General features: G+C 41.5%; 1 protein-coding gene across 1 annotated transcript in view; it reads right to left on the bottom strand.

Annotated features, from left to right (window-relative positions):
• kcnh3 (potassium voltage-gated channel, subfamily H (eag-related), member 3) overlaps window positions 1–22,818 on the bottom strand; it is a 97,489-nt gene that overhangs the window by 30,049 nt on the left and 44,622 nt on the right. Inside the window, exon 2 of the mRNA XM_076110312.1 lies at window positions 5,508–5,741. Coding sequence (XP_075966427.1) covers window positions 5,508–5,741 — 234 coding nt within the window. The remainder of the gene's footprint in view (window positions 1–5,507; window positions 5,742–22,818) is intronic.

The following is a 22,818-nucleotide window of genomic DNA, read 5'->3' as shown; positions in this document are numbered from 1 at the left end:
GTCAAGATAATGTAAAGATGTGTATCAGCAGTCAACACATTAAAACACCCACCTGGAAGATCAGTTGTTTTTGTACTGTTCATTTTAAAGCTAGGGGCTGACAATGTTGAAAACTAGCAAAAGTCATTTAGATTTAACTGAGAAACCCAGCTCAGTATCGACAAAATCTTAAATGATTTGCTTGTTACAGTCCTGCGACGGCCCGAGGTACCAAATGTTTCACTTTTTTTTTGTCAGGGCGTTGTGTTTATTGATTGCTGTCTGTATGTAAAGAGAATTTAAACATAAAAAAAAACCATATAAATGAAATCCATCAGCACATGTTTTCTGAGTCCTTCACGTAAAATGTCTGATGTCATTGTGAGACGAGATGGAAGAAGAACTCAGATGTGGTAAAAAGTAGCAAAACCTCTGCTACAAATCCTGCATTTTAAAAAGAAGTACACCAAAAGTAAAAGCAATTATTGTGCAGAATAGCTCATTTCAAGAATATTACGTAATGTATTTCCGGATTCTAATAATTGATGCATTCATGTGTTCATTACTTTAATATTGCAGCTGCTGAGGGTGGAGATCATTAGAACTACTTTATATACTGCTGGGTAGCCTTTCAATTCCCCCTGGGATTAATAAAGTATAATCTTAAATAATACAGCACGATTTATTAGCTGATTATTATTTTGTGTGATTAATCAGAATCTGTAAAGTAACAGGGGACTGAAGTTATCAAATAAATCGTGCAACCACTTATTGCATAATGACAGTTATTAACCTTGAATTCGCTGCATGTTGGAACTCTGAAAGAAACGTAAGGACGTGTCACTCAGCATCCCTCTCAACATCCCATGGTTTGGACATCCGTCATGAGGAGAAATGATTGTACAAATGATTGGACTTGGCCAGTTCAGACTCCACGTGTGACCATACGTTCATTACATTCAGGGGTACCATGCGCCTGCAGCTATAATCAGACACGAGTCCACAGAGGCCTGGATGAAATGCTTTTTCTCCTGTTCCATCTATACCCTCAGAATTCACTGGAGCACCCACGTGTGGAGAGGGAGATTACAGGAAGTATAGATTCACTTTAAGTCCGTGCCTCAACTGTAAATTAGAATACCTCAGACAACACGTACACCTTGGGTCTTCTGCCTTGCAAAGGGAGCTTTTGGACTCTGATTACATTTGCTACCAGCGCAGAACATCGTTATCATTTAAGCCATCTGTCTTTGTCCAGCAGATATTTAGAATCGGAATGGAATCAGTGTTAGTGTTTTAAAGGCAGTTGTGTCCCATTAGTTGGTAAAAAGATATGATACAAAATGATTGTGTTCGTCAAAGGTTTGTTTAGTTATTGGACTTTAAAGAGTAATTTAACAGCAGGCTCAAAGCAGCGTCTTACTGCCCTCTCTGGCTGAAAGCAGTGGAGGGAAGTACATTCACTCAGGTTCTTAAGTACAATTTTGAGGTACTTGTCACATCCAGATAGGACACATTAAAACATATCACATCCAGATAGGACACATTAAAACACATCACATCCAGATAGGACACATTAAAACACATCACATCCAGATAGGACACATTAAAACATATCACATCCAGATAGGACACATTAAAACACATCACATCCAGATAGGACACATTAAAACACATCACATCCAGATAGGACACATTAAAACACATCACATCCAGATAGGACACATTAAAACACATCACATCCAGCTAGGACACATTAAAACACATCACATCCAGATAGGACACATTAAAACATATCACATCCAGATAGGACACATTAAAACACATCACATCCAGATAGGACACATTAAAACATATCACATCCAGATAGGACACATTAAAACACATCACATCCAGATAGGACACATTAAAACATATCACATCCAGATAGGACACATTAAAACACATCACATCCAGATAGGACACATTAAAACATATCACATCCAGATAGGACACATTAAAACATATCACATCCAGATAGGACACATTAAAACACATCACATCCAGATAGGACACATTAAAACACATCACATCCAGATAGGACACATTAAAACACATCACATCCAGATAGGACACATTAAAACACATCACATCCAGCTAGGACACATTAAAACACATCACATCCAGCTAGGACACATTAAAACATATCACATCCAGCTAGGACACATTAAAACATATCACATCCAGATAGGACACATTAAAACATATCACATCCAGATAGGACACATTAAAACACATCACATCCAGATAGGACACATTAAAACACATCACATCCAGATAGGACACATTAAAACACATCACATCCAGATAGGACACATTAAAACATATCACATCCAGATAGGACACATTAAAACATATCACATCCAGATAGGACACATTAAAACACATCACATCCAGATAGGACACATTAAAACACATCACATCCAGATAGGACACATTAAAACATATCACATCCAGATAGGACACATTAAAACATATCACATCCAGCTAGGACACATTAAAACACATCACATCCAGCTAGGACACATTAAAACATATCACATCCAGCTAGGACACATTAAAACATATCACATCCAGATAGGACACATTAAAACATATCACATCCAGATAGGACACATTAAAACACATCACATCCAGATAGGACACATTAAAACACATCACATCCAGATAGGACACATTAAAACATATCACATCCAGATAGGACACATTAAAACATATCACATCCAGATAGGACACATTAAAACATATCACATCCAGATAGGACACATTAAAACACATCACATCCAGATAGGACACATTAAAACACATCACATCCAGATAGGACACATTAAAACATATCACATCCAGATAGGACACATTAAAACATATCACATCCAGATAGGACACATTAAAACATATCACATCCAGATAGGACACATTAAAACATATCACATCCAGATAGGACACATTAAAACACAACACATCACATCCAGATTGGACACATTAAAACACAACACATCCAGATAGGACACATTAAAGCACACGAGGTGCTCGATGGTGAGGACAGAATCCGGGTTAAATAAATAGTTATAAAATGCTGTGTGCTGAGGTAGCAAGCTGCACAGGGGCCTCTGTGCCTTTGCCCCGAGGGCAGCAGCTGATAGTGGTGATTTAATAGACGGCGATGGATTTTGCCACCGAAGCATCAGACTGCTTTGCCATGGTGACAGGACAGTGGGGTCTGTCTGCAGCCTGTACTTGGACTGCCCAGTTTAACTACTTTGGAAAGCTTTGTCTTACTTTTGACACTTTGCAAGGTTTAAAGTGAGTATACTTTTAATTAGGGATTGGTACACTGTATTTGAACTGCATTGGCTGATTAATTCAATATTTCATTACAGATTTTAGAAAACGTTACATATTGCATTTTTTTCAGCCACGGATTAGTACACATTTGATAAACAAGTGAGCACAAAGTATGTGGGATTACGTCTAGTGTGTGTTCATGGTAATCATAGACTGCTGTATATAAGAAGTGACGCATATGGCTATCCCCTGCTTTATGGTCTGTCTGACTCTAAATGGACCATCATTTACTAAACAAACATCATGTTGTATTGAAGAAGACTTGAAGCTAGTAATTGAGACCATAAACTCATGTTTACAATGTTTACTGAGGTAATAAATCAAGTTAGTAGTAGAGTCCTTTTCTCATAGACTTCTATACAACCAGACTTCTGTTTGAAATCGGAGGAGTCGCCTGCTGCTGGTCAGTAGAGAGAATTCCCCTTTAAGACACTTCTGCATCGACTTTACTTTTCAGACCCTGAGGTTGACAGCTGATGGTATCAAACAGTTATTGTTATTAAATCGTTTTTGGACAACAGAGGGCTCTATGGCACAGAGGAACAAGATATTTCTGACTTTGATACACGCACACAATCCTTGTTGTCTTTATCAATTCATTGCTGGTTTGAGCCTTTTCATGGGATTTGTTGACATTAGAAATAAAGACGCAGAAAATCGCCAGCCTTGTCCTTTGAATAAGGTCATCAAACGAGATAAGTAGCCCCCCTGCTGGCTGGTACATGAATGCATGAAATCAGGCTAAAACGAGCTGCGCAGGTTTTCCATTACGCACCTCTAGTCTCTGACTCGTGTCCTTGTGGGCTTCATGTGGCACACTGCATAGTGTTTCCCTCCAGGGGATCATGCAAGTAAATAATGCATCAAAACGAGCGAGACGACCGCCTCAATAAAAACATCAGCCACATTGAGGCGGGGTTTGTCCCCGTTTGACTTTAACAAGACAGTAAACAATAGCGGTACTGAAACAGCATGTGCTGTCCTCTGTTCTGCCTCTGCAGGATACAAAGATACAGAATGTCTTTAATGCATATTGATTCATTTATCATGTTATTATTAGAGCACAGCAGTATTACTGTGAAAAGGTTAGAACAGGGATTTAGTGAAGCTAATTTGTGATACGCTTGTCATTCATTAGCTAGTTAGTTAGATTTGTATCTTCAATGCTCCACACTTACAATGATAAGCAGCACCATCATTGGGTCTTCTTTATATTTTGTAATTTTTTAAATGTTTATCGTCACTCTTTCCTTCATTCATTTATCGGCCTGTAAATCGTGTTGATATGAATAGATTATGAGAATGAGCTCCGTGGATAAAATGCAATTTTGAAATTGTGCCGCAGGCTTTGATCTGAGAGAGGGAACTGGATATGTATGTGCTTTTTCTCTCCCTTGCTCCCCTGGGGAACCGCTTAAATGCTAATGTGAGCTCATAGAGAGATGATGAAGAGCATGAAACACTTCTAATTGGTCTTTTGTATGTTTGTGTGTGTGCTTTATAACCCTGTGTTGTTCTTTGTTAGAGGCTTGTATCTCAGAGGAGCAGATGTGTCCACGTCTCCCTCCCTTTTTATTATTGATTAATAAAGAGGGGATAAATGAACACTCTGTTGATGCTCTTCTTTCACAAACATCTTCTCTCTCAAGACTTTTCATTTTTCTGTCTTTCTCCTTTTTAAAATCCCTCCCCGGCTGACTGCTGGAGCATTGGAGTGGATTATTTGGTGGTGAAATACGCGCAGCAACCATTTCAAAAGCTCTTTTGACATATAATATATGCATGACTCGGTGATTCACACATTCATTCCCTCACTCCACTTACACATATGGAGTCTGGCATAGCATTCCATCTACCGCATAACTATGTTCCTCAGCAGGATTACTTAAAGTCATACATGATTTTATGGAACGGTGTTACTTTTTCCCCCTTTATTTATCAGAGACATTTGGGATTTGGACTTTCTATGATGCCTTTGTTAACAATGCATTAAAGACATACTCATGATGCCTTATTATCTGCTCATAGCACTGTATAACTATAGTTATATATAACTATATATGCTTTCAGCTGACGTGATATAGAGCACTAATGGACAGAGTTGAAAATCACATGGAACACAGACACAGTTCCCGCCGTCTCACCTTCCTTCTTGTAGAACACCAACTCGGTCTTGAACTCCTTCCTCTCATCCAGGGCTCCTTGGATCTGCGCCGTCAGCTGGTCGCTCGTTTCCGTGCCGTACAGGAAGTGGCAAGCGCAGCTCTTCTGCATGAGCTCGGCGCGGGCGTAACCGGTGAGCTCGCAGAAGCCGTCGGAGCAGTAGACGATGGGGTAGAGCGACTGCACCTGGGCGTTTCCCAGGACAAAGTTGCTGTCTGCAAAGAGAGAAGAGAGGAAGGAGGACGTGATCAACACGGTTGTGAAAGGCGAACCACTGAAATAGTTGAATTCACTTGAGGCTTCTGCTACCTAACATCTGATTTGTGACTTGTGCCGGACCTCTAAGAGCGGACATTCAGCACGACATCCGATATGTTTCAGATCACACATGCATGTGTAAATACTGTTTTTAATCTGTTATTTCTATTTCTAGTCAAAGTTTCTTGGATTTTCATTGGGAATTCTTTTTTACCAAGACTTGTATAGTCCTGTCAGGTGTAAACGTCTGGCGGGAAAACAGCAGACGTTTTAGTTAGGTGAGAATTGAATCCCAAAAACTATCCAATCTTAATCTTTAAACACTCAAAGTAAGACTCGCACACCATATTTGTATTCTGCATTCCACAGCGTGTATTTCTATCAAAAATGCTCAAACGTGAAAGCAGCCTCGGTGCGAGAGAGGAGACGGACTGCTGGAAGCACAGGTCTCCAGAGCGAGGAAGCCCGGCGGATCAGTAACAAGAATTGATCGGGTGAGGTAAACACCGTCAAGAGTCACAAAGACCTTATGAGGGTTCATTATTTGATGCAGCCAATAGCACATCTGCCCTCCTTCAAGTAACAATCTTGTGTACAAGCAGGAACCCGGCGTGTTTACTTCCCTCTGTGTGTGTGTGTGTGTGTGTGTGTGTGTGTGTGTGTGTGTGCATATTCAATTAATGGCCCCGGGCATGTAGATGGGCGAACTCTCTAAAATGGACTATTTATTACTTTGTGCTCAGGCGTTCTCGTTGATCCATCAATTCTGAAGGCCTTCGAGACCCCCGTATTGAATATTTTATGGCCTAACGCTGGTGTGTGAGGTGTGTGTGTGTGTTTGTGTGTGTGTGTGTGCCTAAACACCAAATAACAGAAGTGAAGACCACCTTCCATTAGAATCCCTACAGGCCGTCACACTTCCTGTCTCTATCCCTCCCGTGGGAATCGACCCTGATGTCATCTGGTGCACTGTATTTGGATATGCATCCAGGCATGAGACATGAGGCACAGAGGCCAAAGCTTGACTAGCAGTAATTAGTGACAGAGGTGATGCGCTGTTCACCCAAGATAATTCGAGTACTACATATTATGTCTCCAGCAACTTCGCCTCTGGAAGTCAGCTGCAGATTAATGCGCATATTTATACCAGCGAGACGGTGTATTTGGGGTTCATGTCACCCAGGGCAACAGTGACTATATGTTTTTATTTTTGGACAACAATTACCTTTTTGGGACAGAGGAATAAGATGCATCAGGCTTTGGCTACACGGGTATTGTTGACAATATGAAAACAATGTATGTAAATAGCGCATGGATTTTAAACTATGAACGCAGTCTAACTCAGGCTTCTAAAATGATCAAACAGTCATTATCAGTTCTGTTTAGTCCTCCCAGTTTCTGTTGCCAGGATACAGTTCTCATGTACATCTTCCCCTAATGACTGCCCTGATCCATGTCTCTTTCTCTACCTTACTGTCACTGTCACTGCACATCTCTCTTTCTCCCTCTCTCATTTGTTAAATAGAAGTTCAGCTCCATCGTCTTTGATAGTTGTTGTTGGTTCCTGCTCAGTCTTGCTCGGCTGCCTTCTTCCCATCTCCTTCCTGCCTCAATTCTAAATTCAGAGTTGGTTTTAATGAATGTCTCGCTGTCCGTCTTCTGCAGTTACGTCGCTTTTCTGTGAGGTGAAATGGGGCCGTCTGCGACTCAAATTACAAATGAGAGGGGCTGGATCTGACCTTCTCTGCAAGAATAGCTACTGTGAGTTAGCGCTGCAGGATTAGGGTCACAATGATAGCACGATAGCTTCTTTTCAGTACTTAGATCACAATTATTTGTCATGATTATTCATTGATGTGAAGGACAAAATAATTTGATTGTACTTTCACATTTAAATGAACAGAACACTGCTTTCACTTTGTGCTACATTCCTGTTAATATACTTGTTTTTGCATCAAAAATAAGACTTAAAATAAGGTTCTGATTCACCTGAACACAGTGCATTTAATATACAGCGCATCACTCTACTACTCTGGACTTCAGCCGCAACATTCAGGAAAGTGTTTTCACAGGCTGCCGCTGCAGGTGAGTATGCATCGGCATGACAGCTCCCCAAAAGTGAAGCCAAAACATCCCGATCAGCCAATACTGGCCGGCTGGTATTTCTGGAAGCGCTTGATTTGATATGCAGCAGACTTTTCTACGAGTGAAGCGCGCATTATTAAACATTTACATTGCAGTCAATCGTGTTCATACAATTGCGGGAAGCCAAAATTGTGATCACGAATAATATTAATTGTGCAGCCCTACTGTATGTGTGTATTATACTCATTGTACTTCTGTATAGATGACAGATTGATTAACTACCTGATAAACACTTAAGTAACCACCGACTAATTGCGCCTTTGTTTCATTTTAGCTCAAATGTTTCACTTCTGCAACTGAATTCAAAAATTCTGTGCTTGATGCGTCTCTAGACATTTAGGAAGTGTGGCAATTATTCATGTGGCAAAGACATCCCTGCACCCAGAGTGCTGTCTGCATAGCACCTGGACAAACTCAATGCAAAATATGCTGCCAAAGCAACAAACACCTGATCCATTAGTTGAAGCCAAAGGCTGATTTTTTAATCGGCCACCAGCTTTCTCACTGTTGGTTTGTGAGATTTTCATTCCTTTCTTCTGTTGGTTATTGACTCCGATTGATTTGGGTTCAATGAGTCAGAACTGGAGTGGCTTGTAAGGAGGATTAAAGGGAGGTCAGAGAGGACAGTCAAGCACCGGAAATACACAAAAAGGTAAGTACGTTTGCTGCCATTGATTTTTGTCTCCTTAGCAACTACAGGAGCCTGAGCCAATGTCAGTGCATCGAGATCACTGGTGACTCACTCGTACCACCATACTGGGCACGTCATACATATCGGAACTAAATCTGATTTGGCTTAAGGCGCATGGAGCTAAAAATCACTGAATGTCGTCAATAAGCAAAAATATCAAAGGTTACCGAGTAGTTTACTATGTTGTGTATCTTTATGTATTTTGTATGTTTATATGTTTTTTATAAAGAAAGCATGTATGAGGTACTGAAGTATTATAAACAAAGAGTAATGCATTAAACAATGTATGAATGTGGTAATAATCATAAAATATAAATGCATATTCACATACAAAGGATATGCCGTAGGATAAATCACACATTTGACAACTTATAAAACAGTTTTTTCAAATTTGTAGTATAATAAAATAAATGTTTGTAGGCCTATCTGTGCTCGTGCAATTTCACAATATATTGTGCACTATAACATAATAGTTACATGTACCTTTAAAATGCCGCCTGAAGCACCACCTAACCCAGACAAATGACAAAGCTACAGCCATGACTGGACATTAATGTGTGCTTCTAAGTCTCCAATCTCATCACTTTGTCACCAGAGTGATCCACGTCTTTCTTTGGGCAACGTCTGACAGGCACAGTCTGAACAGAATCATAATCATGTTGGAGCATGTCCCCGGTGAGGCCTATTGTCCAGCACAGAGTGACAGCCACTTGTGGAAATGCCTGCTGTATGGCTCCATGTACCATGGCCATGTTCACAACAAGTGTTTTGTGCTGTTTGTCCTTTGTACAATATGTCTTTGTCAATAAATGCACGAAAAATCAATGAATTCCCCAGCAACGCAAACTACCATGATGTCCCTCTGAAGTTCTTGCATGCCACATATTCTTCAGCTGAGATGCTGATATATTTTGAAGTTCTTTCTATTTACTTGTTTTGAATAGGAGAAGAGGAATCTGTCTTACAGAAACAAAAATAAAGAATACTGAGTGTAAAGCAGTGAACTCCAGGTGAATGCAAGGTGGTCTGAACGTCAAACTGGTCAACCAAAAAAAAAAGAAAGCCCCTGGACTTCTGTTTTTGTATTTTGTAGTTACTGGCGATGATGATATTAATAATAAAAGTCCCAGAGTTCAGTTCAAAAATGTGTGTTAATCACTGGGGGCAGGAAACACACTTTAATGAGCTCAGAAATTAATGTTGTTGAAATTATGTCACAAGTATTACAATAATACACTTAAAACTCAAGTGGGACCAATTGATTTGATTGTGTGAGTTCTTGCCACAATGGAATCAAGGATCTCGGTGGCAATCCTAAATGTCCACCTTGGTAGAATATTGAATATTATTTATACATTTTAGTGTGTGTGTGTGTGATGGGATTAAAAGTCCACCCTTAAGCAAGAGTTTAACCATGCAGCTCTTCTCGGATGTGTACTCACTCACTACCACATAATAAACTGCCCTCTGGCACTCACACACACATTTGCTATGAAGTGCTTTGAGAAACTGGTTCTCCTGCACATCAAAGACCACGTGCCAGCCAGTCTGGACCCCCATCAGTTTGCATTCTCTGCCAACAGATCAACAGCAGAGTTAAGCATCTCTACTGCCCTCCACTCAGCACCCACACACCTTGGAAACAACAATTACACCGCTGAAACTAGGTTGGCACGCTCTCTCTCGCAAGCAGTTTGGGCTTGAGAAGGTCCTGGTCTGAAGGAGCCAACAAAACCACATCATCTGCAAAGAGCAGAGATGCAATTCTGATGTCCTCCAAAAACATGACCATTAACTGCAGGTTGGTGACAGGATGGTAACCCTCCACACCCTTACTTTCCTACAATATATATTATAAAGCAATATGGACAGGTCAACCTCACAAGCTGGGTTGGCATGCGCAAGGTAGACAAATGGGCCTGATCAGAAGCAAAATCTGACCATCATTGATACTTTTCTACATGGCAGTATAGTATTGGTGAGATGTAGTTGCTGCAGAGCCCACATAATAATGAAACCTCAGCCACAACCTGTTAACCCTGAGGCCAAATGTGCTCCAGTACCAGCAGACTGCAGAACAGCTTTGAACCTTTTCTTCCTCACACCACCATGAATAAAATACGCTCATCTCACCTACCTCTACTCTAAATGTTACATAAGTTATACACTGTACATCGGCTCTTTACTTCTCTGTCTCTCTCTTTGTTTCTCCCACATCACACATGAACAAGCGTTCATGCTGCACTCTAGACCTTTTTCCACAAAGGTGCTGTGACAAAAAAAATTACAAAGAGCCAACATAAAAGTTTTAATTTCTGTATTTGGCAATCTTGCTGCACAATTACAATTATTGACAAATCAACGGCCATTGTAATCGGTGTCCCTAAAGTAAAGCAGGGTGTCTCAGGATACGATGGATAAATCTTTTTCTGAGATACCATCGCATAAAAGTGTCTCTGCTGGCATCTCAGATAGTTCCCAGACTTTATGAACTGTCGAGTAAATAATTGGGAAAACTGTTTCTTTGTCTTTTTTTATTTTGCCATCTAGAGCTTTCTCACTGTGGTGCAGCAGAGAGAGAGAAAATAAAAGAAACCCTCAAGCAGCAAAACTTCTTCATCACAATACCACACAATCTGCTGTTTTACCGTCTTGTTGGTGAAGATTATCTTTGCTTGAAAATCTGGCCTTCAGATTCCCAGCGTCACAATGATGCCTCAGAGGCAGGACTGATGAGCTGCATGTTTGGAGACTTTTCTCTAAACAAAGCACTTCTTTCAAACTTTAAAATGTGGACTCGACAGTATGAGAACAATATCAAACATCAAAGCATGTAAGTTCTTGCAGAAACCCAAAATACCTGAAATTATTATTGAGCATTATATGTCTCCTTAAGGGCAAATCATTTGAGGGAACAAATAATTCATGTGTGCGCAAAAATAAATAATACTAAATTAATTAATATGCAAGGCACAAATGACCAAATCAAGGAAATATGTTATCTGAAAAGCTACAGGTCCCTGCAGAGGGAAACGAAATAACAGAATTGTACCGATTGTAAAGTCCCTCGAGACTAATTAGTGATTTCAGGCTGTGTGAATAAATTAACTTGGCTTGACTTGAGATCACAGCAACGCTGTAATAAAGTAAAACTTCCTGTAACTTTTCATAAGAGGAAGCACTTTGAAAATGCGATTGACAGATTGTCAACCTCCTAAATGGCCAGAGCTCTGGGTCCATTTTAGAGAGTGTTGTAAAGACACAGTTTCTCTGGCTGTGAAATGGATGGAAAGTCAAAATCGGGAGAAAAAGATGCCTTTTAAAAAATGTATCTAAGTTAAGTACAGAAGTGGGACAAAGTGCAGGGCTTTTAGCACAGAGTTGTGTATGTTATCAACAGTTAATCGTTAATCATCTAGTTATTCCCGGGGTCCCGGGGTCATTTGCTCCGTGATGAATGGTGTGTGTTTGTGATGAAACAGAGGGAGAGATGGACAGGCTGAGGGATCTGCCCGGCAAACATGCCTGAAGGGACAGCAGCCGTCCGGCCTTGATGAATAATCGAACACACTTGCCTGGCAACTTGAGGTGATTGCGGTCTTGGACAGTATGCGACTGAATGTGTGTATGATGGAGAGATATGCGAGTTCGCTAATGCTGCTTGGATTGATCGTTTGAGCTACTCCGCTATTGGATTACCGGGGATTGTGTGATTCATAAATTATTCCACGCCCCCCAATTTGTGATTGGATTACACAGCATCTGGAAGGCTTGAGATAAGACAGAAAGTGGATATGTGAACAAACAGACACATTTAACAAGCTTACAGACTCGGACGTGCACGTGTGGTGTTGTCAGTATACGTTTCAAGCCAATCAATATCAAGGTCGACCCAGTCAGCCTTGATAACGGCAGATACATTTCCTTTTGCCTTTCAACTCGCTTCACGGTATACCAGCTGTCAAAAATACCACATTTTACTCTACTGAAACACCACATTCATCTCCTAGTGTGTTGTGAGACAGTGAAGTGAGTGGCCCACACAATTGAATATCAGTCGGCAGCTTCAGCTAATGATGCGACAGCATGTGTCAAGGAGCAGCACAGGTCCCCGACCTTTCTGAGCACCCTCGGTGTGAACGCTATGGACCAGCAGACAAAACAATGAGCTGGAAGTGCACTAGATGCACAGTTGGTATAATAATCTCAGTGGGATTAGCTGTACTGGCAAACCTTTCACTTTGCAGCGAGTGTTTATGTGAAAATACCGACATCTTAATGGAGAAACCCTCCGAATCTCTATCTATAAATTCTTCTCTTTGGTTATTCGTGTCTATATCCGAGATAAAAAACGCCCTTCGTATTCTCTCAGAAATATAAATTCCTACCTATCAAACATTGTGCGTGTGTGTGTGTGTGTGTGCGTGTGCGTGCGTGTGTGTGGAGCAGCACAATCACACTCTGCTCTCTGAGTGTTTTTTTGATGTGTGCAGGCAACAAGACTCGAGATAGACATCCTGTCAAGACAGACAAAGATGGATTGACAGCAAGAGAAAGAGGCAGAGACGACACATAGATAAGAGCAAAGAAAACTGGTGAACAATAAATGACACCACATGAGACAGAGAGCGGAGCAATGTAAGTTGCTGTATATATGACTGTCGCTTACAAAGGCTAGTTGGAGAAGCAAGACAGAGGTTAGATTTTTGCTTAGTTGTTTTCAAACACTATGAGGATGAGGACTAACTCAGGGGTTTGGTGAATTCTTTCTTGGATAACGTAGGCTGGTTGGATTCTCCAAATCCAAAAGAAGAGCAGGGCAGAGCCACCAACATTAGCCTGAACTCTAATGCCCTGAACGGTCAATTGAAACCGAACCTCTCCCTTGACCTCTCTGACAAATTAGAGATTTGCAAACCAAATCAAAGCCCTGAACAAAGTGCAAGCATAAGATTGAACTCCTACCAACAGCTGCGACTGTGCACCTGGAACTCATTAAGATTGCTTCTGCGACTGCTTAAGACACTCGTACATCTCTCTTCAGTCCCTGTACATCAACACAATGGCTGCACAGCTCCGATATGTAAATTTTTTGATAATCTGCAGCGAGCTACAGTGGAGCCGGCTCATTCGTAACACTCATTAGGACTGACTGGAACACGATGTGGAGGTGTGAAGGGCTCTGCCCCCGAAATCATCCCGGAGCAGATTAGGCTTGTGTTACTGTACGGTTCAACAAGTGCTCATGTGCTAAACTTGAGCATTATAACGCTCCCTCATACAGACAGTGAGACACAAGGAAACACATACGAGTCTGTGGCGAGTTGTCTTAGGCCTGTGTGTTTGGAGGATTGTAGCTGGATGGTAGTTATAGACTGTCTGGTAATCAGGGTGCCTTCAAAGGCACTTTGACCCTGGGCAGCTGCTTTGAAAGGTGGAAATGGTGGCAGTTGCTTGTGTGTGTGTGTGTGATGCCCTTTAGGGGTTGGATTACTGTATAACTCCACCTTTGTTTACTACTGTAGCAGATTAAGAAGACATAATGATGAGCGTCGTGTCTGTAAATAGTCGGTAGTATTCACAGATTAGCAAACATGCAGCTGCGTCTCGATGGCACCTGAATCAACAGACTCAGCGGAGAGAATATCAGCCCCCGTGTGGGATCAATGCAGGATTAAAAACACATGGGACTCCTGATATTGTGTAAGAGAGAGCATGCTGGGAAAAAGATGAGACAGGGGGCAGTGTATACAGAGACTGTGTAAAAAGAGGAAGGAAACAAACAAAAGTATAGATGATGGTAGAGGAGGAAAATATAAGGTAGAGCAGGAAAATATAAGAGTCGAGGGAGAGAGATGCAGTGTGGAAAAATTATTGAAAAACAAAGTGGGGCTGCTCTCGTCCAGAGAGACACAATTCACTTCTGTCCTTGCTCCATGATTTCCTTCTAGTGAAACTCTCCTCTTCTTCATCTTCCTCCACTCTATCATGTTTTCAGATAAAAGGAAACAGAAGTTTAGGAAACAACAAGCTGGCTGTGGCGTTGAGGGTACTTGAGGTTTCTGAGGGAGACACTTTTTTTTGTGTTGTTGCCGTCGTCTGTCTTGTACAACTACCACGGTGTCAGACACAGGCACTCCTTTACGAAGGTCCCCGGTTCTGCCCGTCCACACGACAACACAACGACGGAGTTTTCAATCTAACACGTCGTCGGTAGCATTTTAAAACGCCTCCGTTTTATTTCTATTTTTTATTCCGGAGTCGTGTGGACGCTAGGCATAAATGTAGCTAAAGATATGCGTTTTAAAACGAAAGTGTAGTAGTGTGGATGTAACCTAAATGCAAGTCCGTTTACCATTTACAGAATCATTTACCTCCAGTATCAGAAAGTAAAAGTAAAGTGTGTGTATATATATAATATATGACATATCTCCTGCTGCCTGTACTTTACACTCGCATATAATTTATGCATGAACAATCAAATAGGACACACTGTCTAATGTATACACTGCTAAGAATAACTGATTGTCAGTCTATTACATGCAGCATGTTATATAACTCCATTTCATTTTGGCCTGACATAAAATCTTTTTCCGACCTGCCAGGGGGCCTTTGCAGACTTTAGAATACTGATTACATTCATTTCAACCCTCCATGCACCAGTCATTTATGGTGCTCTATGTGAGAGGATCAGTGCTTCCACCTCCAATCAATTCTCTTCTGCTGCCAGAGCTGATGAACATGAAGTGTTGGATACGTATGCGGATGCCACAGTGAACTTTGCAAACTAAACCAATAAAACCAACAATTTTTAACCCTTTAAATTAGAAAATCTACCAAACAGAAAATCCTTTTGAAGAGTGGAGTAAATGTTCATGCACAAGAATATTATTTCAGCATCATCAGACAGAGTGAATGGTGGAGCTGTTAACAGGCTTCTAGCTAGTAGTGTTCCACTGGTATCCTTTCATCTGTCTGATAGATGATCTAATTGGGAGAAATAATCTGTTTTTACACACACAACGTACTCTTAACACGTGCGCTATCCACAATCATTAAAATGTACACACACTGTTCACTCGCAGCTTTAAACTTCTATCGTTTCTCCAAACTAATCACTGAAATTCTGCTATCAAGACCCTCTTTTTGCCTTTGAACAATGAGTATCTAAGCATATATGCAGTTGTGCACAGATGCTTCACAATAAAAGCATTTCAGCAGCTCAGAAACATGCTCCTCACTTTATTCCTGGCAGACTTTTAGTGTGAAAGATCTGAATCTAACACTTCTCAATGTCTATTATGGTTTTATTCGAGAATTTAAGGTATTTTAAAATCTTAAAAAAAAGAGAGATTTTGTTGGATGAAAAGGGTATAAAATGATCGGGTGTGAACGATAATAGTTACTGTAAATCAAGCCATCATCTGCTCTACTGCAGGTTTACCCAGCCATGTGATGGGGGTCTCCATATCAACCCTTTGCATCTGTTGGTGTGTGAGAGTGTCTATGGGAGGATGTGAGGGTGATGGGGTTGTGTCTCCAGATGCAGTGGCTGACACCCAGCTGAACTCTTTGACCTGAAGCTGAATCCTAAAGGTCATCGTCCAGTACTCTCGTTAACACTGGCTGTCAGTGTGATTGTGTGTGTGAATAAATCACGTGTGCCCATGGTATATGCTAATAGGAAGGAAAAAAAAGCTTTTTGTCTTGCTTAGCTGAGACCAAGTTTCTACTTTAAAGGTGCTAAATGCAAGATTGGTAGCATTTCTATTGCCTCTCAACGGCTCTCAAAATGGGGACGGTTGAGCTGGCGGCTAGCAGCTAACTGTGCTAACAGTGCAAACTACGGCAAACAGAGCCGACAGAGTTTACATGAGGGGGAACTGGAGGGCGGGTGCTACGCTTCCATAACCTCGATAGGGACATCGTTATCAGCTGTAACTGCCGTGTGAACGCAGTGCAGAACGGCGGCCGTTAGCTAAGCAAGTGGGGCACGCACACGTGCACTAAAAACATGCACGGCCGGCCCAGCTGTGTAAACAAAGCAAGGACAAACTCTGATAACCAAACACACAGCGGGAGAGCGACTTCATCCTCTGCTCAGGCAAACGTTACTCCACTACATCTGCAAATTACGAATAGGTAATTAGCTGCTATATCAATGCTCTGAATTTCGTATGTTGCACCTTTAAACATTGGTCATTTAACTTCAAAGACCACTTCACAGGGAGCATCAGTGATTACAGTGAAAGTGCATATTGCAGTTCCTCTACAGGAGCTTCTTATTAAGATGCTCTTGGCCTCCTACAACTCATTTCTAAGAGCATCTCAGGTTACGTTGCTTCTGTAAACCCTCTTGAGCTCGAGACGGTTCACAAGATGATTGTTTTTAATTCATATTTGCTCTAAAATTATTTTGGATGACAGGGCCCTGCTTCTTTTATACATATATTGTACATATTGTCTACACGGATACACATGCGCCTACACGAGGACAACACATTGTCCAATCAGCCTCCGTCGCGTCATCCTCCTCCTCCAGTGGGAGTGTGTGATGGGGCAAATATAGAAAACTAAATATGTCGCTGTCACAGCCGTCTCCCTCGAGCAGAATGTGTGAGAATGTGGATGTGTGTGTGTGTGTGTGTGTGTGTGTATCTAATCAGGCTGCTTAAAAACCAGTTACCTAAACCAGTGTTGGTTGGTTCATGGATGTGAAATATACTGAGCTAATGTAACTGAATATGACATAAACCCAAGTTCAGAGTTCAGAGTTCCTTTGTGACATTTCAGTAACAAGACTTTCGAGAATAATTGTCCATCCCCCGAGCAGCCTAACCTTTAGGGCCTAATTGCTGCAGCGTTAGCAGCCACTCGGCTAAATGATAACATTAAAACGTTATCTCCGGGTGATGTGCCTTGGAGGGGGAATGAAGTCCCTATTATGGTTTACACGTTTTCATTTATTTGTCTCATTTAACTTTCTCTTGAACTAGAAAAATTGAATTTGATCCAAATACAATGTGTGGACATTCGTGCAGCACATAACTCAAAATGGGTTTGAATGTAAAATGTGAAAGCGGTCAAAGGGAGGTAAAAGTGCTGCTATTTGAAAATCGTCGTCCAGATGCATTCTGTCAGTATTTTGTTTCATATTTTTTTTGTAATTTTCTTCTTTTTGGTTCTTGGTTTTTGTACTTACTTGTAATTTGCTTTGTTCATCATGTGTTTATGCAAAAAAAAAAGAATCTCTATAAGTTATTACAGAATGCAAAATATTAAAGCTCTTAAATGTAATAAATAAAACTAAATTCTACAAGAAAAAAAGTGAACTGATCTTGGTTGGAGTAACATCTTCCAAACACCTCAGCAGTTGCACAAAGGTTTTCGAAGCATCACACAGACAGTTGAAACAAGCTTGGCAATATTATCAGCCAATATCCATAATGACGACAATTATTTGCACCTTTGCGGGCAAACATTCGTACCTTTTGGGAGTCGTACGCGATCACATTTAGTTTTATTTCAAGTCATTTTCAAGCCACACAAAACGGATATGTTACGAACGAAGAGTGAGAGAAGCCGTTATCTCACTACACAGTATGTAAACACTGATGTACAATACGTGCTCGATACCGCCGATAAGAAATGCATCAGCCTCAACACACAATCAAACTTGATGCGTGTGCTTGTTCTCCAAAGGTACTGAGCAATGAAGGGCTTCATCTGGAAAGGCTGCGCAAAGAAATGTGAAATGAACCATGTCGGTGACAGTTGACAACTGTGTGTGTGTGTGTGTGTGTGTGTGTGTGTGTGTGTGTGTGTGTGTGTGTGTATCTATTCTCTACCAGCAGCTCTGTGTCCCAAAGATACCGGCCAATGTTGCCAGGCGACAGGTACCAATTGTGTTGCGTTTCCGTGGAGACAGAGGAGAGGGTGGGGCTTTGATGAGAAGAACACAGTGTTTCTAACTCCCTCACATGTTCTCTCATGCACACACACACACACACACACACACACACACACACACACACACACACACACACACACACACACAGCGTGTTAAACAATAATGAACTACATTAGATGGTTTGCGGCAATAGACCTGAATGGAGCCCAATATTCCCACTAACATTGTAACGCCTGCTCACATAACTGATAACAGCTGTCATGGAAGATAGGGACACACACACACACACACACACACACACACACACACACACACACACACACACACGTACACACTCACACACACACGTACTCACACACACACGTACACACACACACACGTACACACGTACACACACACACGTACACACGTACACACACACACACACACACACACACACAGATCTGAATGGCCCCACTGACAAAATCTATTCTGTGGGTTCAGGCTCTTTTGAAACAGAAAGAACTCAAACCAAAAGGAATCTCTTAAATCATCGATCCTCTAGAAAACTCCTTAGAGAGCTCAAAGTACAGCGTGGCAGTGACCTGTGAAGGAGCGCTTCTCCTTTCAAGAGCCAATATGAGTCAATAACAGGCTGGAAAAAATAGAGATGGTCCTCTTTAGATAACCAGACTACTTCTGCATTCAACTCTGCTCTTGAATTCTAGCCTTTCAGTGGGTAGTTTATTCATTGTCACAGTCTCTTCGGAGGTGGAAATATAAATATAAAATGGTCATCTTCTGACTGCCTCACATTTATTTCCCTGTAAAGATGCAAGGGTTCTTCAACTTTGCTACTATAAAATAGTACTTTAATATAATTTTCCTTATGAAATGAAACCCTATTTCTGATACTATTTACAGTCAGCAACAGCCATTGAATGTAGTTCTCCACTTACAGTGACAGTGGAGGATTCACAGGGAACTATGCAGCATGTAATCTAGTGTTAATGTTCGTAGTTTTGTCTCATTGTTCAGGCTGTGTTCATCCATCCCTACGATTCGTAGATATACTACGAAATCAAATTCATATGTAATTCACGTAATCAAACAGACCACAAAAGCCCACACATGGCAGGAAGGAGGGGTGGTGGTGGGGGGGGGGGGTCAAACAAAACCGATCTTTTACCAGAAGAAGGCTGTTCGTTCCCAATGAGAAACTAGAGGTCAATATTGATTTATTTCTCCTGTAAATTGCGTATTTCAGTAAAGGCACAACAATGATCTTTTCCAAAATGTTGCATCCTGTAAAAACCTATTAAAAATGAGGAGTAGCTCTTCGTAAGATATCACACGCACCATTGCAACCAACTGAAAGCCCGTCCGCTCCCTCCTCCCTTTACAAGACTACGGTAACGAGAGCCGCTGAGCGCAAAACCAAAGGGCCATCTTTACCATAATATCACTACTTTAGGAGCAAAGGAAGTGAAACGGAAGCTGACGGGACCACAGGAGAACTACGGTGGCCTTCGGGTAAAACGTGAAAGGTTCTCTCTAAGCCAGTGTTTGATTTGGCCATTCTGGGCTACCGTAGAAACATGGCGCTGCAACATGGTGGACTCCGATATGTTATAATATCCACAACATAGTTATGGATATTATATTCCATTTCTACTGGTAGATGCCCCGAAACGCTACACACTGGCCATTTAAACCATTGATTGATCATCAAAATGGTTACCGATAGATTTTATCTTTGACAAAGTAGCTGCTCAGTCTCAGTTTTTTTTGTAGCATTTAACCCCATCCGCCGAGGAGATGAATATGACTTTTTTTATTCATTCATTACTTTGATCTAATCATAGGACTAAACGGTAATAAACAGACAAAAGACCATGCTCATGATGATCAGCTTTAATTTGAAGCTGTGTTTATTGTGAGGACTCACACTCATCAGCAGCAGAGGAGGAGTCTAATGTGGAAGACTTAATTGCACTGTGACTGTCAAATTGTCTTTTTTTTTACTCATTGCAGCGAGCAAATTGTTTTGGCTATTTAAATGAAGAGGAAGTAATCATAATGATATTAACTGTGACGTGTTCTCTTTAATCATAGAGCACACAAGGTTGTACAAAGCTAGTCACGCAAAGAGAGAACAGTGCAGGGATTAGGGGGGATTTGTCACAGGTCTTGTAGTTTTTTACAGTAATGTCTGTGGCCTACAAATAGCTAAGGCTGAAGGAGCACATTGGATATTACATATTCACAACATATATCTGCTTTTGTGTTTTACTACTTCCATCCTTGCCAGAGCCGACGAGCACTTAGAGCACAACCTCACAAAGCTGCCTGTGTTCATCCTTCTTTAAGGCTTTAAAAATAGATTTCTCCTATTCAACCACATACAATGAAGCTGGGCTCCTGATACAGATCTTACCTTCACTATGTTGTTTAGCTGAGGCTTACAAGGTAGACTGGCTTCATGTGTACATCTATGAGTGGACTAACACAGGTGCGCCGAGGTCTCCGTTCATTCATTGAAATGTCTGATAGTCGAGGATCAGGACCAAATGAGCAATGCATTTTCAACGTTGACTTTATATCTTGCTTGATGCATGTGTTAACCAGCTAATTACTGGTCTGTCATTTCTAGCACCTTTAACCACTGCTTGTGTATGTCACATAACTTTCATACTTTAAGTTACTACGAGTTGTGTAGTGTTGAGTTTGGCGGTCCCTGTGGACAAAACGGGTAGTGTTCCCAAGCACCAGAGTCCCTTTAGAAAACCGATCGAATATTTCCCTTTTTGTTTGAGTGGCGATTAAACAGCGACCGTTGGTAGTGATATTAGCTTTACTGCAGTATCCATACGACTCCCTTGCTCTCTATGGTGAGGAAATAGGGGAGAGCAACAATTAGTAGAAACACACCGGCGGTGAAGAGGGAATAATATTTTTTGTCAGTGAATATATTACCAAACACTGAATGAGTTCAGTCTGGTACTAAAATCTAGCAGCAAATAGATACTGTGGTTCACTTTAAAAGACCCCCGGCAGCATCGAGAAATGCACCAAATCTGATTACAGAGAAACTGTAAGAGGGGAGAGAACACACACACAAGTACACACACACACACACACACACACACACGTACAGACACACGCACACACACACACACTCACTAATCAACATGTCTTACCAAACTTCTTTAATCATGAATATTGGAATAGAACTAAGAATCAAGCTCTCTTTTCTCTGAAGTCTGAGACACTGGCCATTACTGCCGGTGTGTTTATGTGTGTGCATGTGTATCTGTGAGTACACGGGTCAGCGAGTGTGTGTGTGTGTGTGAGCCACATGCTAGCTCAAATACATGGCAATAGGAGTATGAGAATAATAGGACCACGAGAGAGGCACAGCAAACACTTTCCACATCCTTTTTGCATCCCTTGGCCGTGACCCAATTGCAGTGTTAATGGCTCATTAGGAAGTAGTCGAGCTGTAAAAGGAAGTTGATCATTAACCCCCCCCCCCCCCAGTGCTGTGTTCTGCTACCTGTCGCCATAGTAACCTGCCTACAGAGGCTGAGTGGTGGTAAAGGTCAAGCTCCCGTCTTGCCAAAGCATAGGAAAAGGGACCAATATTGTTCCAGTGTGGATAACTATATTAAATTAGATGTGTTCAATTTGCTGTGAGAGGCTGTTTACACCATAAATCACACTCTCTCTTGCACAATGCACACACACACACACACACACACACACACACACACACACACACACACACACACATTATCACCCGGGCCATAAACCGGGGTCCTCAGTTGTAGTGCAGGATTGCGGGTATTGGGCATTCATTTTACGGATTCCCGCAAATCTAGCACGAGAATCCCCGCCCAAATTTACAGCAATGTCTCATAAGAATGTTCAGCTGACGTTTGCACCGAGTCCTGTGCGGACTGCAGGGCGACCGCCTGGAAGCGCTGCATTGACGGACCGACTTACGCCCAGGACAACACACTCAGTGCGCTCCGTCATCTGGAATTTCACATAGTGGCCAAACGGTGGAATTACAATTTCCGGCTCCGTCACCCGATGCCATGGGGCCCAGAAATGCTTGGTCCATAGACTTGCATAAATCAACTTCCCAGTATGAACACATGAATAACCCTTGTTTATATTATTAGGTCCTAAACCTATTTTTGCTTCACGCACCGCTGAGCAACTGCCATAAGAATGAATGGGGTGCTGCCTCTGACGCTGTATCCAGCTCCCTTCATACATCCATGGCTCTGTCTCCCTCTCTCTA

The sequence above is a fragment of the Anarhichas minor genome, unplaced genomic scaffold (assembly GCF_050575085.1).
Source record: "Anarhichas minor isolate MPS153535 unplaced genomic scaffold, ASM5057508v1 ptg000004l, whole genome shotgun sequence".
Lineage (NCBI taxonomy): Eukaryota > Metazoa > Chordata > Actinopteri > Perciformes > Anarhichadidae > Anarhichas > Anarhichas minor.
The sequence above is the reverse complement of the archived record's forward strand: the minus strand, read 5'-3'. Positions and strand labels throughout refer to the sequence as shown.